Genomic DNA, 15,898 nt, shown 5'->3' with positions numbered 1-15,898 from the left:
ATTTAAACTTTTTTTCTAGGCGGCGTATAAAATTTGCTCATTTTGCTCTTCGACTATATCGAGAGACTCTACGTATGGTCAACAATCTCTCTCCCCCCCCCTTCGGGGCAAGATCCGACAAAAGTAACGTGCGCAGGGCTAGTTTTCACATGTGTTTCACATCTCGAGCAGTCCAGCTCATTGAGAAATGTCAGTTTTAGTTTTTTTCGTAATTGCGAAGAGAATATCCGAATGTAGGTAGTACTATACTATGTATGCTCTAAATAAGTTTGCAGATGACCTATAACTACTAATCTCTGGTATACGCGCAACCTCCGCTATCCTCTTCCAAATCGTCACAGACGTTACACACTTAAACATTTGGACACAGGCAAGGAAGTATATGTATGTATAGGGATACAGGAGAGAATCCTCAACGATAAGATGAAGTACTGTTACTTTATCTTTTACTGCCTCTGTCGAGAAGTACTTATGACAAAAAATGACATTGATGAGATTATTCCTTCGAAGACTCTTGTTTGGGGGCCTGGTCTACATCCACAAGCAATTGTGATGCGTGCTCGTTACATATTTCTACAATTGCGGGATAAAAACGAACAAAAGTTAGTTCATTGTACAAGTGTAAAAGTTTGTTCACTGTTTAGATGAATTCTCATCTTTGTTCTTTATGATTTCTAAAACAGACAGTGAATTTATTTCAGCATCGCTGTGTCTGCTGAAGAAGGAATTATATCAGTGTTGATGGTAGGACAAACACTTGTTGGAAGTCCATGTCGCATCTGGAAACAAATTTTGAATCGGAAGGACGGAAGTTTCATTATTCGTTACAGACTCTATGAAACATGTGTCAATCTTGAAATTGTTATCAAAGTGAAAAATGAACATTTGCCAATGTCACCATTATTTTTTAAGGGTAAGAATTCATTTAAATATGTGGCTCTCGTTTCTGCAAGCACACATTCAATTAACATCGGTATGCTTTTTAGGTCCAGTATATGAGGAAGAATGTTATTGTCCATATGAAAATCTATCCGACTGGTTAGAGAGTTACAAATGTCCACAAAATTATAGTCAAATACAGTCGGATCTTGAGCCATTCACAAACATAGATTTCAACATTATTCGGAATGATATTATCAAAGAATTTAACCACCCAAACAGTGTCAGTATTTGTCACTATATCATCCGATCAAATAAGGTGGGTAGTCTGAAAGGAAAAAAGTGACTTCAAGTTGACTGTTACTCTATCCCTGTCTTGTCTGTTCACCACAGGTCTACAGATACTGCTATGGACAGCACGTGGGATTCAAGATATTCATGGATGCCATTTTACTGTCTCTGGCACGAAAAGTCAGACTACCGGACATAGAATTGTTCGTCAACTTGGGAGATTGGCCTCTAGTTTCAAACACCGCGACAGTATATCCCATATTCTCTTGGTGTGGCTCCGATGATACTAAAGACATTGTGATGCCCACTTATGATATCACAGAATCATCGCTCGAAAATATGGGAAGGTGCGGCAAATTATTCCCAAACCTTGCAGATATCTAAAATTATGGCTAATCATCTTTTATAAACCACAGGGTCATGTTAGACACGCTATCTGTTCAAGGAAATACCAAGTTATCATGGAGTAGTAAAATAGAAAAGCTCTTTTGGCGAGGACGTGACTCCTGCAGAGAACGCTTAGATTTGATAGACATCTCGCGAAAATATCCCGATTTGATCAATGCATCCATAACAAATTTTTTTTTCTTCAAAAGTGAAATGGATAAGTATGGACCGAAACAGAATCACACGTCTTTATTTAACTTCTTTGATGTGAGATGTTTTTTTTGTGCAAACTAAGAACATTATGTCGTAACTAGACTTTAATATTTATTTCTTGATTCCAGTATAAATATCAGTTGAATATTGACGGCACCGTAGCATCTTATAGATTCCCTTATCTTCTGGCCGGAGATTCATTGGTATTCAAGCAGGAGTCTAAATACTACGAATTCTTCTACAAGCAGCTCAAGCCTTATGGTCATTACATTCCTATTAAACGTGATCTAACAGATATTGTAGAGAAGATCAGATGGGCCAAGAAACATGATGATGTAGCGTACAAGATATCCCGGGCTGGCCAATTCTTTGCTAGAGAAAACTTGATGCCTCAAAACATATTTTGTTACCACGCCATTCTAATCAAGGTAAAAGCACTAACCTTCATGCTTTCTACAGATATTGGTATTGGACACGCTTTTCTTATTATTATTTATTGCGATTGCCAAATCACAGGAATGGAGTAGCAGGTTGAAAAATAAGGTGGTTGTACTTGATGGCATGGAGGAGGTCCCGCAACCCCAAAATTCCTGCAAATGCCGACCTTCTGACAGCAATGGTAAGAGAGTTAGAGAAGAACTCTAACATGGGTGAGCATCTTCCGATCAGAATTTTCACAAGTCCATTGGCTGACAAGTTTTCCAATTTGATACCCACCTCTGAAATCTAGGCATACCTTGCTGCTGAACAAAGACTGAAAATTGCTCGAAGCAATACAATTATCGTGAGGTACTGATGTACATAGATATGGCTTACTTTTTTCTTTTATGTTTTATTAAGAATTTAATTGCTACAAATTGAGAATAGTATAGTTTTTTTCACACTGTACTACATGAAATTGGATATTAATCACACTATACATAGCGTACGTTAAACCATGATTGGCATCAGTGGCTTTTGTTATGATCCATGTGCAACCTGCTCCGATTACTTAGTATTATCATGATTGATGAACTGCGTTATTTTCAACCCTGCGAATCAGGTCAATTTTGGTAAATTGCCTTTCAACTGGAAAGAAAGTTTATTACATATGTACAAATGATGTGATAAGTTGAGACGTACACTCCACAAATGTGCTACAAATTGCCTTTTATGATAACCGTTCAAAGATATTCGACACAAGTAATCAAGGAGACCATATCGGGGAATGAGCAGTCTGATTATTATTGAGGCGGAGGCTGGTAACCGTATCCTGCATATTGATTAGGGGGTGGAGGACCTTGTGGGCCAGGCGGTGGTGGCATGTGTCCAGCTGGTGGCCGTGGCGGATATTGCCCATAACTTTGACCTCCAGGAGGAGGAGGATAACCCTGAGGTGGGTATTGCGGGTGCCCATAATGCTGCCCACCTTGCGCAGGATGTGGTGAATATACTTGGGGTTGTCCACCAGGGGATGAGGGGACATAAGTTTGCGTTGTGGCAGGATGCGACTGAGGTGGGCCATAGCCACTAGAAGGTTGCGGCGGCCCGGAAGGTGGTGGAGGCCCTTGGGGAGGTCCTGATGGTGGTTGGAAGCCACTCGGAGTTAGATTCGGTGGCTGCTGCTGTTGTTGTGCCTGCTGCTGCTGCTGTTGCTGTTGCTGCTGCTGCTGCTGTTGTTGTTGTTGTTGTTGTTGTTGTTGTTGTTGTTGCTGCTGTTGCTGCTGCTGCTGCTGCTGCTGTTGTTGTTGTTGTTGTTGTTGTTGTTGTTGTTGTTGTTGTTGTTGTTGTTGTTGTTGTGGAGAAGTTTGAGATTGCTGTTGCGTTTGTTGCGATGGCTGGTGCTGTGGTTGATGCTGGGATTGATGGGAAGATGGCTGATGCGCCTGTTGATGAGGAGACTGATGCGAAGGTTGATGAGGCGACTGATGAGGAGGTGGATGGGATGGCTGATGGGGAGGTGGGTGCGAGGGGGGATGTGTCCCTTGATGAGGCGGTTGATGCACGGGGTATCCAGAGGGAGTGGGTCCCGGTGGTGCGTAGCCACTACTGCCGCCGCCCTGCGAGGTTGGAGCGGCGCTACTGGGTGGGTATGTTTGCGTGGAAGCAACAGACGGCGTGCTAATGGATTGACTACTCTGAGCGTAGGTACTGACCCCGCTGGCTGCGGGAGTACTGAATGGCGGGGAAGTCGATGTAGGACCGTATTGGGATGGGCTTGGACCGGGACCAGGACCAGAATTGGGTTGATTTCCATAGCTAGTTTGAGGGGCAGCATTCTGTTGTGGGCCTGATTGCGGCGGTTGAGCAGCGCTTGATGTTGGTGGAGGCGGATAGTTTTGAGAAGAAGCATTATTTGGATACCCTTGTGGAGATGGAGGCGGATAATTTCCAGGCTGAGTTGAATTGTAGGTATTTTGTGGGGGTTGAGATGGTGGTTGTTGATATGTCGGCTGAGGGCTGGGGCTGCCATACTGTCCAGGCTGTTGGGATTGGGCTCCAGATGGAAAATTTTGCTGGGAAGTGTTAGGTGGAGGATACCCTAGTTGACTAGGCAGTGGGGAACCATAACCAGCAGGAGGTTGATTTGCTCCAGGTGGCGGATACCCTCCTGGTTGCGGTCCATAATTATTTCCAGTATTGGGTGGTCCATAGCTTGGTTGATTGGCAGCGGGATAGCCTTGTTGCTGGGATGAATTAGGCGATGCATACTGATTGGGCTGCCCTGGCGTATATCCGGCAGCCTGAGGTCCTTGATAATTAGCTGCCGGATTCTGATTTGAATAAGGCCCTGGATACGCTTGTGGACTAGGCTGTTGTGGGTACCCCTGAGGTCCACCTCTGTACTGCTGTGGCCCTGGTACCGATGCCGGCCCTGTGAAATCATTCATGATGAGGTATTTTGCATATAACAGGGTCATTTAGGCTGGTAACACATCAGCGTGCCCACTATTGAAATTGGCACATAAATCGCCCGATTAAATAGATTTACTGGTTAAGTCGAAAACCAAAAAATGTCATTTTTGCTATCCAATCCAGTGAAACGTTAGTTAATGAATGAAATAGAGACTTCCTTCAAATGCAGCTTGAACGTTTAGTCTGAGGGTGCTTGATCGATCTTTAACTTTTCCATTTGAATAATCCGTGAAAGCTCAGATTTGAGTAGTCGACTTGAAATGATTGTAAATAGGGGAAGGCGGGGCAAAACAAGGTACTTAAGGAAACCATGAACAAAAATTCTATCCAGAATAATGTTTGAAGTCCTTGTCGATCATTTAAAAAAAGTTTCTACCAAATTTTGGGGTACCTCATTTTGCCCCACCTTTCTCTGTATACATTTTAAAAAATGTGCTCTTTGTAAGACAAACTGCCAAGATAGTTTTCTCTTTCCCACAAACATCAACTTAGATTCTGAAAGAGACTTGCTGCGGATGAGAGGTTGATAAGGAGCAGTTCTCACATAAGGCAATATTAATAGTGGCCATCCAAGTATAACATTTTCTGTGACCATTTCATTCGAATTCGTTGATTCATTGTTTCGATGTTATAGACACGAGGTCAGATGATGTGATTAGCCATAGAAGTTACACAAATTGTTTGAAATAGATGCATACGATTCATGTTAGGTCCTTGACCAGGGATAACAGGGCCACGATATCCTCCTTGAGGCATTGTTTGGGCTTGATTGAATCCTGACATAGGCAAAGGCTGTTGTGAATTGGGTGGTATCTCCGTTCCAGGTCCAGCTGCTCCAGGAGGACCAGCTGGGGGGCCTTGGGGTCCCATCATTGGATGTTGAGCTCCATTGGGTATGCCTTGAGGAGGCTAGAATGTAGAAATTAATTTCAAGAAATGTAATAATACTTTGACCCGGGATAGAACTTCAATTTATGGTTTGAAAAGCTAAAAAACTCACTGGAAGTAACGCCTGTATATTCTGATTTGCATCTGCAATTGATGCCAAGTATACTAAATTCCGGTGCAGGACTTGTTGATACCTATTGAATGGACAAAGAAGAAATACTGGTAATTGGTTATCTTTCACAAGAAGTTTGGAGAATAATCATCATTCAACTTACTGAACGCATTCTTGAGGTTTCCCTTTGTTCTGGTACTCTTGAATTGTCTGAATCAGATGGCTATTCTCATCGAGCATCTGTGAATCATTGATTAGGAATTGGTGATTTCTGAATCCATCCACGACTTCCATGCACGCATCAAAGACACTATACTATGGCTTGATGTATAATCGGAAATTGCACAGTACTCACCTTTTGTATTTGGGCTGGATTTGGCGGCGGTCTACCTCGTTGAGCGAATGTGACTGACATTTTGAAAGGTAGATGGTATCGGGCTGAAATACGAGGTCAAATATTGAATATTTCACAGTTAACTGCAGCAAGACAATGCGCGATACTCTTTCCAACGGTGATCCTTGATTCGGATACGTAGGATATGTGAATAATTGAGCCAACAGGCAAAAAATAGTCAAGTTCGTTGCCTGTTCAACGCGTCCATCTTTCGACGCTTTTGATTTCCTGTGAATTGGCTTGGGGGAGAGGATGGGACCACGGACATAGGCAATATGGGACAGGAGATCGTCGAAGCACGGTCGAAGCATGGATTACGAGAGCTTAGGAAACTCTTTTGTAACGTCCTCACTCTTGCGGATGATTCTAGAGTTATTATTCGCCCGGGAATATTGAGATATTCGGCTTAAACGCGCGGAATGGATGTTTGGTTTTGACATTCAGTAAATATACTTCGTACTAAAGTATAGTTACTCAATAGCAGCAGTAATAGGTTCGATAATGCAGAAATACACGGTTAACGCTGTGCCCCCCGTGCCCCATTGCTTGCTTTAAACATTTAAATCATTATCCATGGCTGGCGTTGTCGTTTGGCGGCCACCTTGTACTAATATACTCGCTTAAGCATGGCCGCCACTCGCTCAAGGTCACGAAAAACGGTAACAGCAAAATAGCGTATTGTCGCTTCTGGTTGTACTAATCCCTCTATTCTGTGGTCGTGCAGTCCACACGATTGGGACATGATCCAAATAGTATGGTACCTTAGATGATAAACAAAGGATAAAGTTTAGTGATATGACCAATGTCATAGAGATTTGTGGTAATGATGCAAATTGCAGAGTCGAATTTTTAAACCAGGGCAGTGTAATCGAATATGTCGATTCTTCGCTCTCCTATAATGAATACTTCTTTAGATATTTACTGGGCAACACTCCCTGCATTATTCAAAATGCCACGGATTCATGGCCCAGCAGACAAAAATGGCATACAAACAACACGCTGAATTTCGAATACCTGAAAAAAATATTTGGTCAGCATTGCTTGCTTGATTCAGTCATGATCAAGAAATAATGATAAATATGAATGCTCGAAAAATTATTACAAACTACTATGAGACACCAAAACCTACAAGAGGTTGAAAAAAATTACCGTGGACCAGACTACAAATGTTTAATGACCGACAAAATATTTCCACAGGCACCACTATCGTACCTGTTGCTGATTGTACAAAGAGAAGTTATAATTCTCAAATGAAGCACAATATGTCAATGAACGATTACATAGACTATTGGGTGGCTTACCGTAACTCTGGACATGCAACCAACATGCCGTTGCTGTATCTGAAGGACTGGCATTGTGTAAAAAATTATCCCAACATCCCCATCTACCAAGTGCCTCAGTACTTCGGATCTGACTGGCTTAACGAATATTATACTGAGCAGGAAGGATTGGACGATGATTACATGTTTGTCTATATGGGGCCAAAGGGAACTTGGTAAGGCTATGCCAAAATAAAAACCATATTTGCCACAAATAGCCTTATCGTAGAATTGTCTCATCCCTTTTCATGTTTATAGGACACCATTCCACGTAGACGTTTTTTCATCTTACAGCTGGTCAGCCAATGTTGTAGGAACAAAACGCTGGATATTATTCAAACCTGGGAAAGAAGATAGCCTTAGAGATAAACACGGGCAACTGATATATGACGTTACTTCTATGGATAGGCACGTTGGAACTCGACATGCAAAACGTAATGAGAACACCGTGGAACAATTTGAGATTATACAGCGTCCAGGTGAAATAGTATTCGTACCATCCGGTTGGCATCATCAAGTTTGGAATCTGGTAATTTGCCTTAATATTCTTTTGGCCAATGCGAGCAAATGAACGCTCGTTAAATGAAAGTGTATTATTAGGAAGACACCATCTCGATCAATCACAATTGGATCAACGCTGGTAATATTTGGAATGTGTGGACATGCTTAAAAAAGGAGTTGTTGGCTGTGAAGTCGGAAATTGAGGATTGCCGCGATATGGATTCCTGGGATGAACATTGTCAAGTAATGCTGAAAGCATCCCATGGAATCAACTACGTACAATTTTATAAATTTCTATGTTTCCTTGCCAAAAAGCGCATTGCATCGATCAAGGAGATGAGTCCTATGCTGAGTTTTGGAAGGTGGCATCTGGGAAGAAATCATTGCCTTTACGATTTGAAACAAATTATGCTTGTGTTAACAGACATGATAAATGATGTCCACGAAAAGGGTATACATTCTCTAGTATTTCCCAAAGCCGACGCAAGTTCACTTGTTGACGAAATCGGCCAGCTTTTACCTGAAAGTAATTGATTTTAATGTCGAATCGAAACTCTGGGGAGGTAATGATACAGGTTTAGATCAGTTGTTGTTCTGTTTTTCCTTCTGTTTCAAAGATAGAATAGCTCTCGATTTATGTCGTGATTTTTGCTCTTATTAGTAAAACGTTCGGCGAAACATCTCAGCTACGTGTATTGTGGTGGTTAAAATTTTGAGAATAGTGGATACAGTTCTTATCTCATCAAACACAAACGTTGATATCATTTATTGTTGTACCTCGATCAATCTTTTATAGAATTCAGGATCGAATAATATATAATTCCATACTTGTACAAATGAACCAAATTTATTTATAGTTATATAACATTCTTAACCATGACATGGTAAATATTTTAAAAAATTTCATTCCTTATTACTACCAATCGTGTATTGATTATTATAAATTCATATTCACAATTTCTTCACTTATAACTTTCGCTATTGCACAGTAAAATTTCATCGATGTTGAAATACGATTATTCGATACGAGTAGGGCTTTCAAGACGATTTCTCAAATGTGTTGTCAATTAGTAAAGGGAATACAAATCGTTGACATAAAATCAGTAAACTTTTGCCCAGCAAATTGAGTAGTTAACTGATTTTATACATGTTTTCTTAATGGCCTACGGAGTCTCCTGATATCGCACACTGTGGGAGCTCCGTCAGTTTTAAGCAACGATTGGTGAATGTACCGATTGGATCGCACAGTAACTGAGCAAAATCATAAATCCAGAACAGCAAAGAATAACAACAATAACTGTATCATTGAAATGTAAGTAATCAAATTAGTGCTAGACAATCGATAACTCTGTCCATCAGCATTCAACAACTGCTGATCTGACTATTTTTCACAGTTACTGATTGTGAGCCAAAGAAACAGAAGAAGCATGCAATTAAACGGAGATGTCAAGCACTGATGAGCGTCAATAAGTCAATATTCACGTGGCTTTTTGTTTGTTCAACAAACGATGTGATCCATCTACACTTAGTTATAACTCAATGCGTGGATGAAAACAGTTGCCGTGCAATTTAAAATGTACGCCGGTGTGTTGTTGCACAAATATTTTTTCTGAGTAAAGAAACTAGACCAAACGAAACGAGATTGAGTCGCTCGCTCTAGTCTAGCATTTGAGCAGCTGTAAGCATTTTCTAATGATTTATTTTCCTTGAGCTCTCTCTTTATACTTAAATTGAACAATGTGACGCCACATTTAAAATTTTAAACTTCATGTATTGTCCCAATTATACTACCAACTGAATAGGCAACAATACATTATTATTTGATGTGTGCATATTCAAATTATATGGATATACAGGTATATGTACACCGGTCATCGGGTACGTGAATATTTATGTATATTTTGCATACATATCAATTATACGCATACGGTATATTGGCTAATAAAAATGTACAAAATTTACGAGAGAAGTTAGGACTTTTTAAAACTCAAATCCAAAGAATTCTGGCAAAGTAGTGGATACAAAGCAAGTGATTACGAGCAATGTGAAATCTGGGAACCATAACTTTTGAGAAAAAAAATGAAAAATCGAGATATTTACTACAATTGCTCTCATTTGAATCCAAATATTATTTACATACATGTGAGATAAGATAAGTCGCTTACTCTAGTATATCTATCAATGACAACTCCGTTCCTTTCTGCCGAACTTTGACCATGTATGTATAAATTCCATGATATGCGCTTTTTTATATCCCGACTAAATCACGCTTACCTATAGGTATATTGCGGTGTGAGACCTGTACCTCCCCTACATCTAGTATCATCTGTTGTGTAGATATGCTTCACATGAAAGGTGCAGTACGTTCGATTTCTAGTTACCATCAATTTTTTGATTTGTTTTTCAACTTTTCAAGGGGTGAAACCACGGTAAAAGGTCAATTTGCGCTTTGAGCACGATCATTAATTGAACATAAAACTATGAATTGTGTGCGTCTTTCTTTCATATTACTTTTCCTCGTTATTCATTGATCATCTGATTGAAATAAAATATCATTATTTAATAGATATTAGGTGGTCTTATTCTCGAGGCATGCAATAACTTAACAACTTCATTCTTCTATAGTTGCTCTTTTTTTTTTATACGAAAAATGAATTACACTTCAATTGAAACGGAATTGAAAAGGACGGATGACAAAAAATCCAAAAGCGAATAGCTAGTAAGTTCGAAATTTAAATTGTAACTTTGAAGATATTAGTATGGTCCTTAACAAGGGTGTTTCTGAATTTTAATACTACCAGGGGCTTAAGCGCTCCTAAATAAATTAAAAAAATCCCCTGCATATCTGAGCTCTTTGTATCAACTTTCAGATAGTTCGCATTGGCACCGAACTTTGTTAGAGAAATAACATGGGAAAAATGTTTTTTGTTCTTTGAAATTTCATAAGATATTGACGAATATACCAACAATAATGGAAACTACAGATTTTTATACAAATTTCAATGCTCTACAAAACGATCTTCCATGATTTTTGGCTAAATCTACTGGCTCAAAAGTTATCCGAGGTTAAAGTTTAATTTATACAAAATTATCAATATTGTCAAGTAAAATTCTGAAATAAACGGTTGTACAAAAAAATTATTTTTTACCCTTAATGAACTATTGTATTCGATGCAACTCTAAAGAAATTTCAAAAATTATTCACTTTATAACTTAAAGTAAAATTAGCGGAAAATCATCAAAGACCTTCGTTGTAGAGCGTTAAATTTTCTACAGAAATATGTGTTTTACATTATTGTTGATATATTCGTCAATGACTTATGAAATCTCAGAAAACGAGAGAAGTTTTCCCCGTATCATTTCCATAAGAAACTTTGGAGCGGAAAAGCGGATTATCGTAGAGTTGATATTAAGAGCTCGAATGTTCAGGTAATTTTTTCCATTAATTTGGAAGCTTTAAGCCCCGAGAAGCATGAAAATTCGATATCACTCCTGTTAAGGGTCACCCTAGAACATACATATAAATTTGTTAGATTTGTGAGATCTCACATTGATTTAAATTATCGTGTTCCTCTGTATAAATTTAATAGCTTCAACTTGCACAGCAAGGATATCTACTATTTTGTACCCCCTATACTATGTAAAGTCTGACGCAATGATTAGGAACAATTAACATTTTGGCAAAGCAGTCAGACTTTCCAATATATTGAGACTACTTCAATTAAATAGTGATACATATTCGCAATAAATACATGTATCGAGATAGTCACATAAAAGTCATTTCAATTGAAAAAAAATTCTCCATGAGCTACACACGATTGTCGAGACTTTTCTGCTCCAACATTTCTTAGACATTGAAATTTCTCAATGAAAACTAAGGCAAATTTGACATTCATCAGAACTGATCAAACTAGACGCAACATATAGCCAAATATTGGGACGAAAACTCTGCCCTGATAGAAGGATTTGAGTCTCTGCAGGAAACACCACCAGAACCAACCAACCATAAATATCCCTTTTGGATATTTAAGTTTCATTTAATTGATTCTAAAACAGAACTGAATTCAAGAAAATTCCAAGTAAATTGGGAGTGCAAAACGAAACCATTTGTAACACCTCGACACAAACTTGTATAATCGTATTAATTGAAATTTCAACACTGGCACAACTTGTTTGGTTTTTGAAGGGTTTTTTTTTACTTACATTGGATGCGTTGACAAAGTTGACAAAGATGGGAGTGAGGTCATCTGAGTGATGGGTGTAGATGGCACGGGAATAGGGGTTGCAGAAATAGGTTGATGAGTATGTCTTGGTGGAGACAATAGCTCTTGTCTGTCTCTTTCTCTTTCTCGTCCAGGTCGCCATGCTTCTAAAAGCGCTTCGACCCTGTCGTCAGCAGGCCCCCAGCGTGCATTTCCAGCAGTATTCTGTAGCCAGACGACAAGAGTTCCATGAGCTGCTCTTATGTTTACTTCACCCCTGAAACAGCCAAGTTTGTTAGCTTAATATTAACTGAATAACAGAGGTATAATTGACGTTCACAACACATTATTGCTAAAGACTGACAAAACAACGTGCATATCATCGTCACACTCACTTGGGGAGAAAGTGTTGAAATCCGTGTCTGTATTCGTGTTCCATTGCGGGAACAACAACTTGTTTGCGTTTAAAGTGACTACTCTCAAGTTTGAGAAGTGCGTTGGGTGCCGGATCTCTCCATTCGGGTAGAAAAACTACAAACGATAGTGGCTCGGCAGAGTCGGCCAGCAATTGCTCGAAATGATTGACCATGGCTTCCATTAATTCCTCACAGTATGGCGGATTAGCTTGGAAAGAACCACTAACCGGCCTAAAGTCTAGGAAGGGTCCTCTGGATCCAAAGTAGGAATCTGTATCCGCAAACGCTGAACAATATTGCCTGAAGTAGCAATTTAAAGGAGAAGCAAAACATTCAAAAGTGACACCAAAAGTTCTCTGGAGACATTCAAAGACAGTGACTGGCAATGCCATTTGAGTAGCTTGGCCCTCGTTGATTCCCAGAAACGTTTGATATCGCTTTAGCATAGACCAAACACGGGGTAAGAACATCTCGAATTTTTTATCATCAAAACAATTATATCTGTACAAATGTTCCAGCTTTGTTAAATGAGTGTTGTTAATACCCATTGTGTCGCCGTGATAGCGGAGCATTGTTTGTTCTCGTTCTGGTAAGTAATCTATTTGGGGTAGCCGGGGACTCGGCAAAGAAAATTGTACCGGATAACACCACACTTTTCTCTGAGTGCTCGCCGGACCTCCCAAAGGTACGACGTCTCCTAGACCGTTATCTTTCGTAATTTGATTGTTCTTCTCCTTGACTTTTCTCGCGTAGTCCGTAGAGAGGTGATAAATTTTTAAACAAATACCCTCGACGCTTGCTTTGACTGTCTCTGTCAAATGGGGTTGACATTGCCTCTTTAGATGGGCTAATCTGTCTTGAAAATCATCAAACGTAGCACCGATTGTTCTTCTTAGCCATTGGAACGTATCGTCAGCATTCCATTTGACGACCTTTCTAGAGTCAGAAGATGCCGCCCTAGATTCCATCATTTTTTTAGCTGCTTCGGCATATCTTGACAGCTGTTTCCTTGCATCGCCAGTGAATTTCGGCCTGACAAGTTTTATTGGTATGTCATTCATTATTTCACGATACATGGACATAGATATTTCAGGAAAACATTGGCTCGGAAGTAGCGGATCAGATCCACAATCAATCACTTTCCGCTCCATCAACCATCGATTGAAGGAATCTTTTGGAGCGTCGATAGATTCTCTTGTGTGGCACAGTTCTTGATAGCACTGCCGTAATTTGGCAAGTAATCCACATCTGAAGGCTTCAACGTCAGGATGAATATGAGGCAAGTTTGATGGTCCTCTTTCATAAATTATCACATTAGTCGGGATCTCTAAGTCCCATGGGCCGCTGCAATAAGAATCATTTTAATGAAAACAATAACAACAGTAATGTTATGACAGTTATTTTTCTACATTGGAACAAGAGTGAAATCAATTAAAGACCAAAAAACTAATTCAGACAAATACTACGTACGCTAGAATAAATTTTTTTGCTGCTGAACCAGCAGGATTTTCTTCGGAAGCTCTACGTTTGAGAGTTGTTGCAGGAGTACCAGGAGTTATTGGACCATTTGCAGCAACTGGAGGTACTCCACATATTCCTAGTGGATCTGTTATGGGGTCAAATTGCGGTTTCAATAAGGGAGGCACCCAGAGAGATTCTCCTGTTGATTTGTTCCAGAAGTACGGCCGATTTTCTCTTTTGCTCCAGAATTTCTTCCACCCTTGCTGCTGGAGCTCTGGCGATAATTCTGACTCTGTGAAAACGCCTGGTACGGCGCCCTGCTGAGTGACAAGATTAGTATGAAAAAATTGGGTGCTATATTATTGCGCAGCCATTACCATATCGTTAGCATTCATGTGGTCAATCAAAACATCACCTGTGGAGCAATGGACGTCTGCTGCGCATGAGATAAGGGTGGGCAGTGATCGACAATGTTCTGAGGTGGCGGTAATATTGCTGCCTGAAGTTTGACAGGAGTGGGTACGATAACTTGTGTAACTGGAGGACTTGTATCCTGTTGCAGGAGCTGATGATGATGCATAGGAGGCAGCGTGGACACAGATTGTCCAGCCAATGCCTCCCAAGCCGAGTTATTAGCCATTTCTTGTTTGCCCCCGCTGACCTCATTCATCTCTGAAATGAAATTGAAAAGTATAATATAATGATTGCTTATAGACATGAAACTCAATCTATAAGCTTATCCATATCTAGATTATTAACAAAAGTAACCTTGGTAGATGGAGTTTTGGAACTTTTGCCCAAAAACTGGACAAGATACAGTATTAAACTGAAGTTAAGGAGACATCTTCTTTTGCACTGATGGGAACAAATGTTCTAAACACTTAAACTCTAAACAGTCAATCACAAATTTGTACACAAACTGTAGCTCCGTCATGTTTCTTCTGTTTGGGAAGAACAAGACAAAGATAGTGACGCGCATAAATTTTCCCAAGTCTGTGTAGGGCATGAGATTCAACACACTTGGCTGAGCTGCCATTCTCCAGTCTCTTGCAAATTCTAACTTTGCTGCCGGTTTATTCTCAATGACAACTTAGGCATAGCTTTTCACTCTACACCTCACTGTACGCGGTGTATAATAATGTGTAGTATCATCAGAGCACAAGAACGCATATAGTATGTGAACCTGTGCACCAATATATCAAATGTCTAAGAAACCGCCAAGTTGTGATGAAAATTGTCACATGTGAAAGAATGCACGGCAATAGAATATCATGTTGCGACAAATATTCAACTATTACAAAATTTATCAGCCTGTTACGCGTTCAAATCCATGATTCGTGATGAAGTGCTGTCAGAGCACTTGCGGAGTGTCGGGTTTGTTTACAAACTAATGACACGATACTAAATGAGTGAAATTCAGATGAGTATGAGCTCGCGGATATACCGAAATCATGTGCAACTGTTAAATTAACTTACCAGAGCCTTTTTTCGTTCGTATTCAATAAATATCCATCGCAATAGTTGAAATTCATTTATAATTATGCATAAATTGACGTGACAACATCCAGCCGTACGACGCCATTTGCCTCTGACTGCGGAGTGCGGCGTCAAGGGAAGTTGATCGGCACAGCTTACGAAGAAATAAAAAGAGATAAAAAGGCTGTTGAGTCTGATTATTGCTTCTGCTTCTGTCTTTTTTTACCCCTGGCGGTTGACCGGTGAGAACTATAGAAGTACCGTGACAACATACGGTTAGAGCTACGGCTTAGTACAGTTCTTCGCCATTATGCGCTTCAATCTTGATCCGAGAGGCTACGGGGATCAAGGTCTATGGTCTGTATTATGCTGAGTTTACACAGACGCGATGGCGCGGTACAGCGGACACCAATAAAATGCGCATTCCACTCTGTTACATTGAGCGATCCGAAATTGAACGTTGA

General features: G+C 40.0%; 4 protein-coding genes across 7 annotated transcripts; 2 read left to right on the top strand and 2 right to left on the bottom strand.

Moving 5' to 3' along the window:
* Positions 1-38: 38 nt before the first annotated feature.
* On the top strand, positions 39-2,711 carry LOC105689825 (protein O-glucosyltransferase 2-like). Of its 2 annotated transcripts, none has more exons than XM_012407147.3 (7): positions 39-602; positions 702-913; positions 987-1,198; positions 1,273-1,517; positions 1,587-1,824; positions 1,899-2,198; positions 2,287-2,711. In XM_012407147.3, the coding sequence occupies exons 1-7, from the start codon at positions 424-426 to the stop codon at positions 2,413-2,415; spliced, it is 1,515 nt and encodes a 504-aa protein (XP_012262570.2). In that variant the 5' UTR covers positions 39-423; the 3' UTR covers positions 2,416-2,711. The 2 variants fall into 2 exon arrangements, with proteins under 2 accessions (XP_012262570.2, XP_020710254.2); XM_020854595.2 differs by having other exon boundaries at positions 476-602; positions 684-913.
* On the bottom strand, positions 2,583-6,309 carry LOC105689828 (basic salivary proline-rich protein 2-like). Its single transcript, XM_048652577.1, has 5 exons — positions 6,021-6,309; positions 5,829-5,905; positions 5,666-5,747; positions 5,364-5,574; positions 2,583-4,624 (listed from the first exon to the last, which is right to left on the bottom strand). Exons 1-5 carry the CDS (start codon positions 6,078-6,080, stop codon positions 2,994-2,996), a joined length of 2,061 nt encoding a protein of 686 aa, XP_048508534.1. The 5' UTR covers positions 6,081-6,309; the 3' UTR covers positions 2,583-2,993.
* A 369-nt stretch (positions 6,310-6,678) lies between these two features.
* On the top strand, positions 6,679-8,712 carry LOC105689826 (2-oxoglutarate and iron-dependent oxygenase JMJD4). Of its 2 annotated transcripts, none has more exons than XM_012407148.3 (4): positions 6,679-7,089; positions 7,257-7,554; positions 7,637-7,907; positions 7,979-8,712. In XM_012407148.3, the coding sequence occupies exons 1-4, from the start codon at positions 6,855-6,857 to the stop codon at positions 8,411-8,413; spliced, it is 1,239 nt and encodes a 412-aa protein (XP_012262571.2). In that variant the 5' UTR covers positions 6,679-6,854; the 3' UTR covers positions 8,414-8,712. The 2 variants fall into 2 exon arrangements, with proteins under 2 accessions (XP_012262571.2, XP_048508549.1); XM_048652592.1 differs by having other exon boundaries at positions 6,948-7,193.
* LOC105689824 (mRNA (2'-O-methyladenosine-N(6)-)-methyltransferase) lies at positions 8,711-15,642 on the bottom strand. 2 transcript variants are annotated; one of them, XM_012407145.3, is made up of 6 exons: positions 15,435-15,642; positions 14,374-14,630; positions 13,968-14,278; positions 12,477-13,841; positions 12,083-12,358; positions 8,711-11,937 (listed from the first exon to the last, which is right to left on the bottom strand). In XM_012407145.3, exons 2-6 carry the CDS (start codon positions 14,626-14,628, stop codon positions 11,913-11,915), a joined length of 2,232 nt encoding a protein of 743 aa, XP_012262568.2. In that variant the 5' UTR covers positions 14,629-14,630; positions 15,435-15,642; the 3' UTR covers positions 8,711-11,912. The 2 variants fall into 2 exon arrangements, with proteins under 2 accessions (XP_012262568.2, XP_012262569.2); XM_012407146.3 differs by having other exon boundaries at positions 13,968-14,275; positions 15,435-15,638.
* Between the last annotated feature and the right edge of the window lie 256 nt (positions 15,643-15,898).

This window comes from Athalia rosae, chromosome 3, assembly GCF_917208135.1.
Source record: "Athalia rosae chromosome 3, iyAthRosa1.1, whole genome shotgun sequence".
Taxonomy (NCBI): domain Eukaryota; kingdom Metazoa; phylum Arthropoda; class Insecta; order Hymenoptera; family Athaliidae; genus Athalia; species Athalia rosae.
This window is presented reverse-complemented; position numbering and strand designations above follow the sequence as displayed.

Coding starts and splice junctions, on each gene's coding strand:
- LOC105689825 (XM_012407147.3), top strand. CDS start 424: ATGAAGTACTGTTACTTTATCTTTTACTGCCTCTGTCGAGAAGTACTT. Junction 603..701: donor CGGGATAAAAACGAACAAAA/GTTAGTTCATTG, acceptor AATTTATTTCAG/CATCGCTGTGTCTGCTGAAG. Junction 1,518..1,586: donor TCGCTCGAAAATATGGGAAG/GTGCGGCAAATT, acceptor TATAAACCACAG/GGTCATGTTAGACACGCTAT.
- LOC105689828 (XM_048652577.1), bottom strand. CDS start 6,080: ATGTCAGTCACATTCGCTCAACGAGGTAGACCGCCGCCAAATCCAGCC. Junction 5,748..5,828: donor AAACCTCAAGAATGCGTTCA/GTAAGTTGAATG, acceptor TCCATTCAATAG/GTATCAACAAGTCCTGCACC. Junction 5,575..5,665: donor ATATACAGGCGTTACTTCCA/GTGAGTTTTTTA, acceptor TCTACATTCTAG/CCTCCTCAAGGCATACCCAA.
- LOC105689826 (XM_012407148.3), top strand. CDS start 6,855: ATGACCAATGTCATAGAGATTTGTGGTAATGATGCAAATTGCAGAGTC. Junction 7,090..7,256: donor ATACCTGAAAAAAATATTTG/GTCAGCATTGCT, acceptor ATATTTCCACAG/GCACCACTATCGTACCTGTT. Junction 7,908..7,978: donor ATCATCAAGTTTGGAATCTG/GTAATTTGCCTT, acceptor GTGTATTATTAG/GAAGACACCATCTCGATCAA.
- LOC105689824 (XM_012407145.3), bottom strand. CDS start 14,628: ATGAATGAGGTCAGCGGGGGCAAACAAGAAATGGCTAATAACTCGGCT. Junction 14,279..14,373: donor AGACGTCCATTGCTCCACAG/GTGATGTTTTGA, acceptor CTTGTCACTCAG/CAGGGCGCCGTACCAGGCGT. Junction 12,359..12,476: donor TTTCAACACTTTCTCCCCAA/GTGAGTGTGACG, acceptor TGGCTGTTTCAG/GGGTGAAGTAAACATAAGAG.